The 14,736-nt window shown below is 51.0% G+C and overlaps 1 protein-coding gene across 1 annotated transcript in view; it reads left to right on the top strand.

The window, feature by feature from the left end:
* The window catches only part of GDF7 (growth differentiation factor 7), a 12,886-nt gene extending 11,455 nt beyond the window's left edge, over nt 1–1,431 (top strand). The window contains 3 exon segments of the mRNA XM_038750876.1: nt 203–726; nt 810–908; nt 910–1,431. Coding sequence (XP_038606804.1) covers nt 203–726; nt 810–908; nt 910–1,155 — 869 coding nt within the window. The 3' untranslated portion in view covers nt 1,156–1,431.
* The last annotated feature ends 13,305 nt before the right edge of the window (nt 1,432–14,736 follow it).

The raw sequence follows: 14,736 nt of genomic DNA, 5'->3' as shown, positions 1-14,736 counted from the left end.
CGATTGATGATTGATTGATTGATTGATTGAGCGCTTACCGTGTGCAGAGCGCCGCACGAAGCGCTTGGGAAGCCCCAGACGGCACCGCAGAGAGACGACAGTCCCCGGGCCCGACGGGGCGGGCGTTACCCGGATGGGCACGGGGCCGGCCGGCCGGGCGCGGGGGTGAGCCGTCGGTTGTCACCGCCTCTCGCCCCCTCAGACGACTCGGCGGCCTCGACGGGTCAGACGTTCGTGTTCGACGTGTCCGGCCTGCCGCCGGCCGACGAGGTGGTGGGGGCCGAGCTGAGGGTCCTGCGCCGCCCGACCGACCCGACGCCGCCGACGCCGCCCATGCTGCCTCCGATGCTGCTGCTGCTGCAGGGCCTGCCGCCGTCGGGGCCGCCGCTGCCGCTGGCGTCGAGGCCCGCCTGGCCGCTGGGGGGCGCGCCCCGCTGGGAGGCGTTCGACGTGGCGGCGGCCGTGCGGCGCCACCGCCGCGACCCGCGCGCCCGCGCCCGGCCGCTGGGGCTGCGCCTGCGCGTGCTGGCCGGCCCGGCGCGCGCCCCCCGCGCCCCCGCGCCTCGCCGGCTTCGGCCGGCGGGCCCGCCACGAGGGGGCGCTGCTCGTCGTCTCCTCCCGCGCACGCGCGGGCGCCCCGCGACGCCGCCGACGCCGCCGCCGACGCCGCCGCCGTCGGGGCAGCCTGGTGCGCCAGGCCGGGGCGCGCGCCCCCTGGCGGACGGGGCGGCGGAGGAGGAGGACAGCGGGGGCCGCCGTCCTCACCGCCAGCACCACCACCACCAGCAGCAGCACCACCACCGGCCTAGCGGGGGTCCCCGCCCCCCCGCAAGGCCCGCACCCGCTGCAGCCGCAAGCCCCTGCACGTGGACTTCAAGCAGCTGGGCTGGGACGACTGGATCATCGCCCCCCCTGGACTACGAGGCCTACCACTGCGAGGGCCCCTGCGACTTCCCCCTGCGCTCGCACCTGGAGCCCACCAACCACGCCATCATCCAGACCCTGGTCCACTCCATGGCCCCCGGCGCCGCGCCCCCCAGCTGCTGCGTGCCCGCCAAGCTCAGCCCCATCAGCATCCTCTACATCGACGCCGCCAACAACGTGGTCTACAAGCAGTACGAGGACATGGTGGTGGAGACGTGCGGCTGCAGGTAGCCCGCGGACGGGCGGGCGGACGCCTCCTCCCCTCTGCCCTCCCGGCGGAGGCCAGCGAGGCGAGCGGGGCCACGCCGAGGTCCATCCCGTGGGAGATGCAGAGGCCTCCCGCCCTCTCCACCCACCACGTGCCATCCCTACCAAGATCCTGCCGGAGACGGAAGGACGGGCGGGGGCGAGCGCTTACCGCAGTGTCCCCGCTCGCAGCCGGCGCTCGGTCCGTGCCCTTGACCATCGTCGAAACCGGCACCTACCGGGGGCCGGGGACCGTCTTTCTGCCGCACTTAAGGAATTCACCTTGGGGGGGGGGGGAACAAAAGAGATTTCATAGTTTTGTAAAGAAAACTAGCGATGGAGCGAAGGAGCGACATCCCATAAGGAATTCACTTTGGGAGGGGGGGAAAAAAGAGATTTCATAGCTTTGTAAAGAAAACTAGCGATGGAGCGACATCCCGTAAGGAGTTCACCTTGGGAGGGGAGGAAAAAGAGATTTCATAGCATTGTGAAGAAAACTAGCAATGGGGCGACATCCCATAAGGAGTTCACCTTGGGAGGGGGGGGAAAAAGAGATTTCATAGCTTTGTAAAGAAAACTAGCGATGGAGCGACATCCCGTAAGGAGTTCACCTTGGGAGGGGAGGAAAAAGAGATTTCATAGCATTGTGAAGAAAACTAGCAATGGGGCGACATCCCATAAGGAGTTCACCTTGGGAGAGGGGGAAAAAAGAGATTTCATAGCTTTGTAAAGAAAACTAGCGATGGAGCGACATCCCGTAAGGAGTTCACCTTGGGAGGGGAGGAAAAAGAGATTTCATAGCATTGTGAAGAAAACTAGCAATGGGGCGACATCCCATAAGGAGTTCACCTTGGGAGGGGGGGAAAAAAGAGATTTCATAGCTTTGTAAAGAAAACTAGCGATGGAGCGACATCCCGTAAGGAGTTCACCTTGGGAGGGGAGGAAAAAGAGATTTCATAGCATTGTGAAGAAAACTAGCAATGGGGCGACATCCCATAAGGAGTTCACCTTGGGAGGGGGGGAAAAAGAGATTTCATAGTTTTGTAAAGAAAACTAGCAATGGAGCGACGTCCTGTAGGGAATTCACCTTGGGAGGGGGGGAAAAAGAGATTTCATAGTTTTGTAAAGAAAACTAGCGATGGAGCAACATCCCATAAGGAATTCACCTTGGGTGGGGGGGGGGGGGGAAGAGATTTCATCATTTTGTAAAGAAAACTAGCAATGGAGCGACATACCGTAAGGAATTCACCTTGGCGGGGGGGGGGGGGGAGATTTCATAGTTTTGTAAAGAAAACTAATGGTGGAGCAACATCCCGTAAGGAATTCACCTTGGGAGGGGGGAAAAAAAGAGATTTCATCGTTTTGTGATGGAGCGACATCCCGTAAGGAATTCACCTTGGGATGGGGGAAAAAAGAGATTTCATAGTTTTGTAAAGAAAGCTTGCGATGGAGCGACATCCCATAAGGAATTCACCTTGGGAGGGGGGGGAAAAAGAGATTTCATAGTTTTGTAAAGAAAGCTTGCGATGGAGCGACGTCCTGTAAGGAATTCACCTTGGGAGGGGGGGAAAAAGAGATTTCATAGTTTTGTAAAGAAAACTAGCAAAGGAGCGACATCCCGTAAGGAATTCACCTTGGGAGGGGGGAAAAAAAGAGATTTCATAGTTTTGTAAAGAAAACTAGCAAAGGAGCGACATCCCGTAAGGAATTCACCTGGGGCTGGGGGGGGAAAGATTTCATAGTTTTGTAAAGAAAACTAGCAAAGGAGCGACATCCCGTAAGGAATTCACCTTGGGTGGGGGGCGGGGGGGGGGGAGAGATTTCATAGTTTTGTAAAGAAAACTAGCGAAGGAGCGGCATCCCATAAGGAATTCACCTTGGGAGGGGGGGGGGAAAAAGAGATTTCATAGTTTTGTTAAGAAAACTAGCGAAGGAGCGACATCCCGTAAGGAATTCACCTTGGGGGGGGGGGGGGGAAGAGATTTCATAGTTTTGTAAAGAAAACTAGCAAAGGAGTGACATCCCGTAACGAATTCACCTTGGGATGGGGGAAAAAAAGAGATTTCTTACTTTTGTAAAGAAAACTAGAGAAGGAGCCACATCCTGATGCCCTGGCGGAGGCCCTTTGAGTCTTCTTTGAGACGGAAACCTTTCCCCGAAAAACCGCCGCTGTTGAACACTCGTTGAATCCGGTCCACAGCAGCCGGTGAACGTGGAGGGAAAGGGCCCTGGGAATGAGTTTTTAGTTTTCCTTTCCCCGAGCGGGGTCGGGGGAAGCTGGCCGGGTGCGAGGGGAATCTGAAAGGACACAGTCGGCGGCTAGAGACCGTCCGGTGTGGCTGGCCCAGGTCGGAGGCGACGCAGAACGTACCTAGTGCGGGCATTTGGGCCTTTGGAAGAAACAGAAAAAGAGGGGAAAGTATGAGATGCTGCAAGCAGGGGCAACAGTGGCCTTTCCTAGAAGAAAAGGCCTTTAAGTGCTTAGTACGGTGCTTGGCGCACAGTAAGCATTCAGTAAATACGATGGTATGAACCAATCTGTCAGACCCACTTCCCAGGCGGGTCCCGATCTGCCAGTGCCGTTGGATCGGCTTGCTGGACGGGAATCCCGGACTTGGAAAACCTACAAGTGAGTTTTGAGCAAGAGGCCAGAATGACTTCCAAGGCCTCCCGGCCATCGGGATAGCTTAAACGGAGGAGATAACTTTGAATCGTTTTGGAAGCGTCCCGCACCTTAAAATGGCCCAACATGTGTTTACTTTTAGCTGCTGTGTCTGCATCAGTTTTTACACACTTTCCAGGGGTGTTTCGTTGCTGTGGTCTTTGGCAGGGCTGCAGTAACGGGGGCAGCGGGGGAACGTGAAACCACACAAAAGTGCCTTTGTTAGCTCCGCATTCACCTAAGGAAAGTCATTCGGAGTTAAGCTTTCAACTTCTGCCTTTAACCTTCCCCTCTAGAAGTCTCGATCGAAGTGGTTGGCGAGGCCTCTGACCAGCCCGGCGGTGAACCCCCCCCTCGCCGGGCTCAGACGGGGAGGTGTCCTTATCATACCCCGGGCTCGCGGGGTAAATTGAAGGTGGAGCTGTGCATCCCAAGGAGCCGAGAGCCCAGGGTGGCTTGTCTGGGGATTTCCGGGAATGGAAGCGAGAGCGATGCAAAGGGAGCCCTGGCAACGCAGTGACACCGTTGCGCGTTTCTAGCTGCGTTTCCATCAGGTTGCCTTCCCACCCTCTTTTCCTCCCTCCTTCCCTTTCTCCCTCCTTCCCCGGGGGAATGGTCCAGGGGCGGGATGCCTGTAGGATGGGGAGATGAAAGGGAGCAAGAGCTACAGGAGAAGTTCCAGCCCCTAAAAAACCAGAGCTACAGAAGGGACCTGGTTTTGAATCCAGCCAGTATTTCTCTCTCTCTCTCTCTCCCCCCCCCCGCCCCCCACTTCCAACCTCTGATTTTGTGGAGCACAACAATAATAGTGATAATAATCATCGCGATGGTATTTGTTAAGCGCGTCCTATGTGCCAGGCACCCTACTGAGCCCAAGGATGGCCCAGTTAGCTACCTGGACCATAAATTTCACCCTCCGGCTTCATTTCAAATGTAGGAAGATCTCGCCAAGGACAGTAGTGACCTTATTTAATCAAATCAACGGATTGATTTTCCTCCTTTAATTGGTATCGTTAGAGCGTTAATTGTTTCTGCATCTTGCTGTCCTGTGGACACGCGAATGAGGAAGTGAGATTGGTAGGGAGGTCTGAAATGGACCTGTCCCCAGCGGAGAGGAAAGACCGGGAAAAATAAATTGAGGGTTCAAAATTCTGTTTTCACAAGGCAGGGACGTCGGCCAAACTGTCCTAAGCAGAGTTCTATTAACTTTATGGCTTTCGTTAATTTAAGGCTCAGCTTTTCTGATCTGTAGTTTCAGTCACTCTTGTACAGTCCGTTTACGTGTGATGCGTTGTCCTATGATGAAAAATAAAAATCAGCGACCAGCAATAGTGAACTGTTCAAGCTTTGGATCCTTGAATAAGGGGGAGAAGTTTAAGGACTCGATTCAGTGTTCCTGGAAGTGAATCCCAGGATATTTAATGATTTAAAGCTTAAGTTTTAAAACTTTTTCTTTTTTAGGTGACTAGGCCAGAGTTTTTTCACTTGGGGCAGGGGGAGAGGAGGGAGGACGGGAATCTCAATTTCCCTTGATTTTTGATTTGGCAGGTTGGGGGCGGGGAGGGAGTTACCATTTTTAAAGTTTTCTTATCACAGTGTTTCTTATAAGACTCGCTCTTGAACTGTATGAGGAAGGAATTTCCTTTGCTGCATAATCATTAACTGTTAATCAAATAGGTCTTCTTTGAGCCTCTCCAAAGGGGAAAAGGCTAATGCAGTTATCTCTAACGGGGAATGTCCTTCTGCATTTAAGCCGGGGCATTCGTTCCTTTAAAAGATCAGAGCTGAGTCCTTCCCACTGAATCCCTGACCGCGGGGATTGGGGTGTGCGGGGGCGGTTAATTCAAAGCCTTACCCCCAGGTCTTGTCACCCAGCTCCAAGCCTTTCGGTGAGGCTTTACTGTGAGTGTGACTGGCAGTGGTCTAATACCGTCTGCTTCATGGGGAGAATCAGGTAATACTAGGATAAAATGACAGTTTCAGAGGAAAATGATCCAATCCAAGATCTGGACCTAGTCCCGCTCTTTCCTCTCCCCCTTTAACTTTTTGCCCTCTCCACCGTTCTTGCTGCCTAGGGGCAAATAGGCTCACTCCAGTAGGCTCACTCTAAATTAACTTTTGTTAATTTATATGCATGTATAGGTACCGGGCTTGCAACAGCTCTTTATTCCCCCCCTCCCACTCCACTTCAAAAGGGGCCCTAAGTAGGGAAACGACGGAGGGCGGGAGTTGAGCCTTTCTCTTCGGTTCACGTTCTCACGTGCCCGATACAGTGCTCACCAGGTACACGGTACAACAGTCTGCACACGGTTGAGTGTTCCCTAAACACTCTTAATGACGGCGATCGTTCTTTTCAACTCGCCCAGCGTCAATCGTTAGTGGAAAGGTGGCTATCTGCGAGCCCGGGTTCAATCGATCAGTTTATTGAATGCCTACCGTGCAGGGAGCGTCAAACTAAGTGCCTGGGAGAGTACAGAGTCGGTTGCCTCTTCCCTGCCTACAAGGAGCTCACAGTCTAGAGGGGGACAGTAGACATTTAGACGTTAAAGTGATTATGTAAGTGCTGTGGGGCGAATATCAAGTGTTTAAAGGGTAAAGATCCAACTGCCTAGGAGACTCAGAAGGGAGAGGGAGTCAAGGGAAGAGAGAGCTGAGGGGGAGGAAGGCCTCTAGCAGGGTTAGTGCTGTTGTAAAAGAGGGGCGCATTGTAACGCTTCTCAGATGATGCCGTCTCTGTTGTCTTGGGGGTGGATTGATTGAAAACTCAGGTGGCAGGTTAACATCTTTATCTAGACTCCTTTCAGGGACGAGGGGACGGGGGTAAGGAGGCAGGTGACCAGCAGAAGGAAAGAAGCCGTGAGTCTGTCCTGAAGGTTTTTGATTTCCTGTCCTTTGGTATGGCATCTTTCTTTCCACCATCCTCACTCTTACAGAGCCAAAGCCAATTCAGGAAGGTCGCTAGAAAGTACCGCGTTCAGGAAAGGTCAGCCGCCGGGCGGTTGCCCTGCGCAACAAAACTCGGCAGGAGGGGGGGCCCCGTGGGGCCCGTCCCTTCCAGATCCACTCTGGAAGGAGCCGGCCGCTCCACAGGGTGAGGCAGGGCCTCATTCCCCATCTTTGTAGATGGGTTTTTCGGAGCCAGTTTTGGCAAGGGGAAGGAGAGGCGAGATCGTCCCGGCCCTTGTGCTTGTCGGGATGAGGGGACTGCCGGAGGTCTGATGGGTTGCCGCTGAGGTGTGGGTGGACCTTAGGGGGACTGGCGAGACCGTGACAGGCCGAGGAGAGAAGCCCCTCCGGGAGAGGGGGAAACCATTCCCGGCTTCCTCGTGTGGGTGAAGGGAATTCCAAGCGGGGGGAAAAGAAGATTTTCTGAAGGCATCTTTTCTGTTCTCCATAGCCTAGGAATTTTGCAGTCATGCAGTCCTTGTCTCGGCGAGACTCAGTCGGTCAAGAATGTTTATTGAGCACTTTGTGCAGAGCAGTGTACCGAATACTTGGGAGAGAACGGTAGAGTCAGTAGACCTCCTCCCTGCTCCCAGGGTGCTTACAGTCTAGTGGCGGGGGGATAGGGGATATGTTGCCAATTTGTACTTCCCAAGCGCTTAGAACAGTGCTCTGCACATAGTAAGCACTCAATAAATACGATTGATTGATTGATTGATAGTCACAGAAATCAACTAAAGGTCGGGAAAAGTGACAGAGTTTAAAGCTAGTTACAAAAGTGGGACGTGTGGGGATTTTCAACGTTAGGTTCTCTGCCGAAAGCATCTTCAAGCATTTCCGTCCTCTAGGCATCCTGCTGGAGAAACTCCCATTCTCTCCCAAGGATTTTTCCCAAGGGAGGTCAGGGGGAATGTTACATAGGATGGTGGGAGTGAGTATAACTTGCCTGGTCACACCTGAAAAGGCAACCGCGCAAAGTTTCGGTATGACCGTGAGCAGTGGAAAACGCCAAAAGGAACCGAGCACGCTTTCTGAACTCTTTGAATGAAGAACCAGATCGGTGCCATTAGCGAAAAATATTTTTTCGTGGATTTACAAACGATTGGAAAATGGGAGTGATTTTTACCCAATCACTTAAAGTTTGAAAACTACAACCAAGTGACAGACAGATCATCATCATCAATGGTATTTATTGATCTCTTACTGTGTGCAGATCGTCGCACTAAGCGCTTGGGAGAATATTTAGAGTACAGTAGAGTTGTAAGATACGTTCCCTGCCTGCAACAGGCTTACAGTCTAAAAGGGAAGCCACCGGATACTGACTTTGGCAAATTTGGGGAGACCATTCCAACAGAAGCTGGGTGACCGACGCCAATAGATTGTCATTGCAGTGGGAACAAGGAGTGTACTGCTACAGTAAAGCTTGGTCATAAGTGCTTAGTACAGTGTTCTGTGCATAGTGTGCACTCAATAAATACCATCGATTGATTTCTCCCTGAAATGCACAGGCTGCTGCTGCAGAGGCCCAAGGAAGTTATTGCCAAAACTGGAGAAGGTGATGATGGATGATTTCTCTATCAGAACTTCAGGACTATTTAGGTTCACTTAATTCTTAAGTTAAAATATCGGTGGTGTTTTGGGTTTTTTGCCAAAAAAAGTCCAATTTTCTCTGTAAAACTTGGGAAAGGAGACCCACCTAAGGGAAAGGTTTTTGAAAATCCCCACCTTATCGAAAAGCTCTGGAAAAAGCTCCCCCACCCCGTCACTGAGGCAATCCTGGGAAGAGGGGGTGGTATTTTTGAAAAACACTGAGCTCAATAGACAGTATTTCCTAAATTTTGTTGTTGATTTTTTTGTCTAATCAGGTAGAGTTCTTTTTTAAGAAAATGGTATCTGCTAAGCGCTTACCGTGTATCAAGCACTGTTCTAAGTGCCGGGGTAGATGCAAGTTAATCAGGCTGGATAGAGTCGCTGTCCCACCTGGGGCTCACGGTCTTAAGTTAGGAGGGAGAGCAGGTCTTCAATCCCCATTTCACAGTTGTGGAAACTGAGGCCCAGTGAAGTTAAGTTGATTTGCCCAAAGTCGCACAGCACGCTGCTGATATCTCACCTGCACGCAGTTGATTTTTCAACTTTAAGTTCTCCGCCGAAAGCATCTTCAAGCATTTCCGTCCTCCACGCGTCCTGCTGGAGAAACTCCCATTCTCTCCCAAGGATTTTTCCCAAGGGAGGTCAGGGGGAATGTTACATAGGATGGTGGGACTGAACTTTCAGTGCCTCTGTAGAAATCAGCCTTAATTCCTCCCTCACCTGCCCCAACACGTCGTAAGATGTAGCCATTTGGTGTTTTGGGAGGCGAGCAGCCTGGCTCCTCTAAGGACTTGGAGGGCCATGCTATTAAAGAGGCATAGTTAGGCTAAAGTGATTTTGCTCCTGAGTCAAGAGGAGTTATTGGAATGATACAAGAGTAAAATGCTAGCCCACTAGAAGCCAAGCGTTATGCTGAAATCTGGCACTCCAAAGTCGTATTTGCCTCGATCCTCGCATTGAATAGTTGTGTTTCCAACCGGTCTGTTTCCCTCTTATTCGTGAGCAAAAGAAAAGAGAGTTTTAGCGTCTCCGAACATCATTTCTAAGGCTGCCATTTGCCAAGAGCGCATGGACATTCAGGAAATTGAAAAAGGGAAGGGCTTTCTGATTTACATTGGGTACGTTTTTTGACAATTCTGAAGCCCAGGAGAGGTCTGCAGGCTCACCTACACCCATCATCATCATCATCAATCGTATTTATTGAGCACTTACTGTGTACTAAGCGCTTGGGAAGTACAAGTTGGCAACATATAGAGACAGTCCCTACCCAGCAGTGGGCTCACAGTCTAAAAGGCAGCCTCTCCATGGAGCTTAGAGGTGCGTCAGTCACATCTAGAAAACACTAAATTTGGAACCAAAGCAAAGCAGGTCCGTTTATGACGGACAAACTGAGGCTTCCTGTTTCCAAAGAAAAGAGAGTTTACAGCAAAGGCCGGGCTGGGTCCTCGGGATGTCAAACGGCTCTCACGAAATGGCATTCGGCAGAGCCGAGAGTAAACACAGACGAATCGGAAACATACGGATTGAGTCTTCCCTGCCGCACCCATGCCCAGGCTGACGAACGGAAGGGGGAAAGGGCAGGGAAACACCCTTGGGGGTTTGGACGTCTCCCGAACCGTCTCGAGAAGGACACGGCTCCGTCCGGCTCCCCCCCTGCCCGGTCTGCGGCCGAAGGGTTTGGCTCGAAAGAGCTTCAAGGAGAGCCGAGCATTGGGGAAAACGGCCTGTCGTGATCCAGGCTACGAGAGGGGCTCGGGGTGGCTTTCCTGAGAGGTAACAGCCTGGCGGGAGTTGGCGTAGAAGTCGGGAAGGATTGAGAATCATTGGGACATTGGGTTTGGGGCTCTCACGTTTTAAACCGGCTGCGTGGACGTCTGGAAATTATGCGTTGGTCACGGGACACGTGTAATCTTCGGACGACTCCTGGCCGACGTCCTCGGTCTTCCACACTGGGCCTTGTGGCCCCGGGGCTCTTGAAGCCACGCTAAGGTTTGGGCTGAGTTTCTGGGAATCAGATGGTGCCCTCCAAGCTGCAGAGTGAGGTAAAGAACTTGTCATGGTGCATTTAGCAAGTAAAAGTGGAAAAGGGGAAAAAAGTGTCGTGCGCTGTGGGGAATGCATTCCCCGGCTGGGAGCACTGAGCATTTGGATCCAGGAACAGACCGTTTGGAGAAGGGAATTTCCCCAGTGCTCTCCTCTCTGGATAAACCCGCCGATTAAACACCCGCTCAGCCGAATGATTGCATTTCTGGGCTTTCCCTAAACCGGTGCAAGCAGCTTTTATGGTATTTTTTTTTCTTCCGTAAGCGATCTCAGCTCGTGTTCTGAATTTCGCCTGGTATTTATTTCTGCCAAACAGAAAGTTAGTGCTTTTTAACAAGGATTAGCACAGTGGCTGCTACCCCTCACCCCACTTTCAGCAGAAATCAGGAAGGGGAAGGAAAACGTTTTAGTATCTTTTGGGGAATGAATTAAAAGCGTATCTTCTAATCGCGAAGGCATTTCTGCACATTGTCTGCGTGGGATTAATTGCGTCACCGTGGTGACCAGGCTCGGAATGGTGACATTCACATTCAGTGTGAAAAAAGTAAATATTGTTAGCATTACCAGCTTACTGTTTGTCGCATCCTCAACCCTGGGTGTCTTTCACGTTCAATCTGTCAAGTAGGTAGAGTGTTTTGGTGGGTGAAAGGACCCAGACGTATTTTCCCTTTAGGCCTGAGAGCCAAGTGGCCAGCTCTCCAAACAAGAGGTGGTTTACCTACAGAGTTGAGCTCTGCCTCCTAATCGGTAGCGAAGTCTGTCTGCGGTGGGAATCCGTTCTGTTTTCTCACCGTTCCCCTTGACTCTGCAGCCAGGGTGGGCGCGGGGCCGGGGGGCTGAGGATAGCGAATCTTTCCGACAGATAACGTGAGGGGAACTCCACGGCCGGTGACCGCCTCACTTCACGCGGTCCCCTAGAGTCAGGCTCACCGGAGGGGGGAGGTTCTGCCTACCCTGGGATGGTCTCGGCCTAGGTCATCCCATCACCACCACCACCACCACCACTACCCTGCCCTTCAGCCCGAGCCTAATCCGATGTGGAGGGGCCGAGAGGGTGGTCCAAAACATGTTGCAGGCGGCCTCCTGGACAGGGATCATCCCCACCCCATCCCAGGCTCTCCCCTGGGGTACCAGGGCCCGTCAGGCTTTACCCCCTCCTTCCCCCACAGGTCACGGTCCTGGTGTGGCGTCTTACGTGCGATCCCGCAAGAGCCAAAGGCTAGGGGCTGTCTTGGTCTTCTCGGCCCATCTAGTGGCATTTTGGTAATAATTGGTGGTGGACTTAGTACAGTGCTAAGCGCTTAGTACAGTGCTAAGCGCTTAGTACAGTGCTGTGCACACAGTAAGCGCTCAATAAATACGATTGATGATGATGACTTCTAATCCTGCAGCATTACCTCCCCGATTTTTTGTCACGGCAAGGGGAACGGCGCGAGAAAGCCATTCGGGAGGCAACTCTGAGAGGAATTCGTGTAAATGCAGCATGTCTGTATTCTAAAGGTCTGTTAGACTGTACATATTGAATTGTAAATGAACTGTAAAACAGCAAGCTATATTTTCGTGAATATATTATATAGCGGTCTATATATTTGTTAAATAAACATGCCTGTATACACTTCATTAACCCTTTTAATATTTTGTACAGATAATTTTATTAAATATTTTATTGATACAGTCCGGGTCGATTTGTCTTTTGAGCAACTCAAACGCGTTTCGTCTTCTTGCCTCGGTCTGAATCCCTTGCTAGGCGGGGTTGGTTTCGGGACGCATTTCGACGGGAAAACGAAGGGAAGGTTTTGTCTTTTTCAAGTACAACTGCCACAGCTTCATTGTAAGAAAAGGTTTCGGCCAGTGGGCCTACCGAAACGATCGGTCTATCCTATAGAGTGATTTTAAATGATATCAAGTTGAAAGAGTTATTCTTATGGGAAGACTCCTCCTAGCTCTGCTTCTACCATGCTTCGGGTGCCTCACATTTTAAGAGTAAGATTTATGCGGAAAATCAGTCCAGAGGGAACTAAATGAATTAAGCTTGTTCTAAACAAACAGTAGTCTCCCCCGATACCTTAAAAAACTGGGGAAGAATATTTGTGGATGAATCAAATTTGTTACGGGGATACTTTCCCTGTCAATCCAAACCCAAGTTAAAGAAAAAGATTTTTGGCTGATACATACATAGGCCAATAAACATAGTTTAAAATAACCAATGCCACAATGATTTTTATGGTTAAGTGCTTACAGTGTACTAAGTGCTGGACTATATATGACAAAATCTGATCAGATCAATCCCTTAAGTGTTTTATGCCCCAGCTCCGCAGTACTTATGTAAATATCCTTATACTCTATTTCCCGTATCTAGAATTTATTTTAATGTCTGTCTCCTCATGTAGATTGTAAGCTCCTGATGGGCCAGGATAACATCTGCTGACTCAGTGGTACTGTTCTTTCCCAAGTGCTGCTCAGCTCAGTACTCTGCGCACAGTAAGTGCGCGACAGATACCGGCGCTTAGAACAGTGCTTTGCACATAGTAAGCGCTTAATAAATGCCATCATCATTATTATTATCTATTGATCGATGGGTCACAGACCCTGTCCTACATGGAAGGGAGGACAGATGCTTTACTGCCATTTTACAGACGAGGAAACTGAGGCACAGAGAATTTAAGTGACTTGTCCAAGGGCACACATTAGGCATGTGATGGGATGAGGACCATGTCTCTCGCTTCGCTGTCCTGTGCTTTTTGCCCTGGGCCATGCTGCTGCTCGTTAAAAACAGGAGAGTTTAGAACCCTGGGCGTATCCTGATTATTCCTCTGAAGTCCCATGGTGTGAATGCAACTCTCATCATATGGGAAGCCCATTCCCATAGAATAAAAACTGGGAGTCAGAAGGATCTGGGTTCTAATCTCTGCTCTGCCACTGTTGGCTGTGTGACCTTGGGCAAGTCACTGAACTTCTCTGTGCCTCGGTAACCTCATCTGTAAAACGGTGATTAAGACTGTGGGACATGGGCTGTGTCACATCTCCAGTGCTTAGTATAATGCCTGGCACATAGTAAACGCTTAACCAATACCATGAAAAAATGGGTAAATATGATATCCTTACCATATAAGCACTTAGTACACTGCTCTGCACACAGTAAGCGCTCAATAAATACGATTGAATGAATGAATGAATATTTAAATATGGTAAAAATGTAGACTGTAAGCTTCGTATGGACAGGAAGTTTGACTACCAATCCTGTTGTAATAATAATGGTGGTATTTGTTAAGCGCTTACTATGTGCCAAGCACTGTTCTAAGCACCAAGTGCTTGGTACAGCGCTCTACACGCAGTAAACACTCAATAAATACCATTGATTGATATGCTGTGAAGAGAATCTCCCAGCATGGGCTTTTCAGAGCAGTTACACGGACTAATAGTGACTCTCCAGTGACTTTCCCCAACTGTCCAGAACATGCATTATCGCTTTCAGGGGATTGCTCTCGCTCGGGAAAGGATTTTTCCCCGCAGACCGTGGCACTGACCTGCCGGAAAGCTCTGCTCTGTGTGTGTGTGCATCCCTCCCTCCCCATTGCAGGATTTTTCAGGAAAGAAAACCTCGGAGTCTCTAAGCAGCTCCGGGGCCCCGGCGGGGGTGAGGGACATTAAGAGAAATCCAGGGATATACCCTACCAACCAGTCCAGGGTTTAGAAAGAAATCTCCCTCCATTGGACTCCCCCTTTTCCCTCCGTCCCCTGCCCCCCAACACACACACACACTCTCTGTCTGCCCCCACCATATTCCCCAACTGAGAGCCATATTTCCTGTTGTCCTGGGTTTGCCCAGATTGTATTCTTTCAAGAGCTTAGTAGAGTGTTGTTGCCACAGCGCTCCATAAATACCATTGATTGATTGCCCTTCCTGTCACCAGCATATCCAGCACAATGACACCGGAGCAAGGTTTTGTTTTTCGGTCAATCAGAGATATTTATTGAATGCTTCCTGTGAGCAGAGCCCTGTACTCAGCGCTTGGAAAAGAACCATACAACAGAGTTGGGATGTGTTCCCTGCCCACAGTAAGATTATGGTCTGGAGGTTTTTCCTTCTCTTCAACCTGAACCCCCCCTCAGGGTGAGCTTGTTTAATCCCATAGAGAATGGCAGATATCCCTTTGTTCTGAAGCCTGTCATTCTTCATCATCCACAAAACGTTTTCCATCAAAAGCCTGCCCTGTGCAACCGAACCCACTGCTTGTTCTGTACAAGAGAAGAAGACCTGGTCCCCGACATGAAGACGTCCCTCCAATGGCAGAGACAGAACAAAACGCAGGCAAGGTGAGTGAGTG

The sequence above is a fragment of the Tachyglossus aculeatus genome, chromosome 9 (assembly GCF_015852505.1).
Source record: "Tachyglossus aculeatus isolate mTacAcu1 chromosome 9, mTacAcu1.pri, whole genome shotgun sequence".
NCBI classification, from domain to species: Eukaryota; Metazoa; Chordata; class Mammalia; order Monotremata; family Tachyglossidae; genus Tachyglossus; species Tachyglossus aculeatus.
This window is presented reverse-complemented; position numbering and strand designations above follow the sequence as displayed.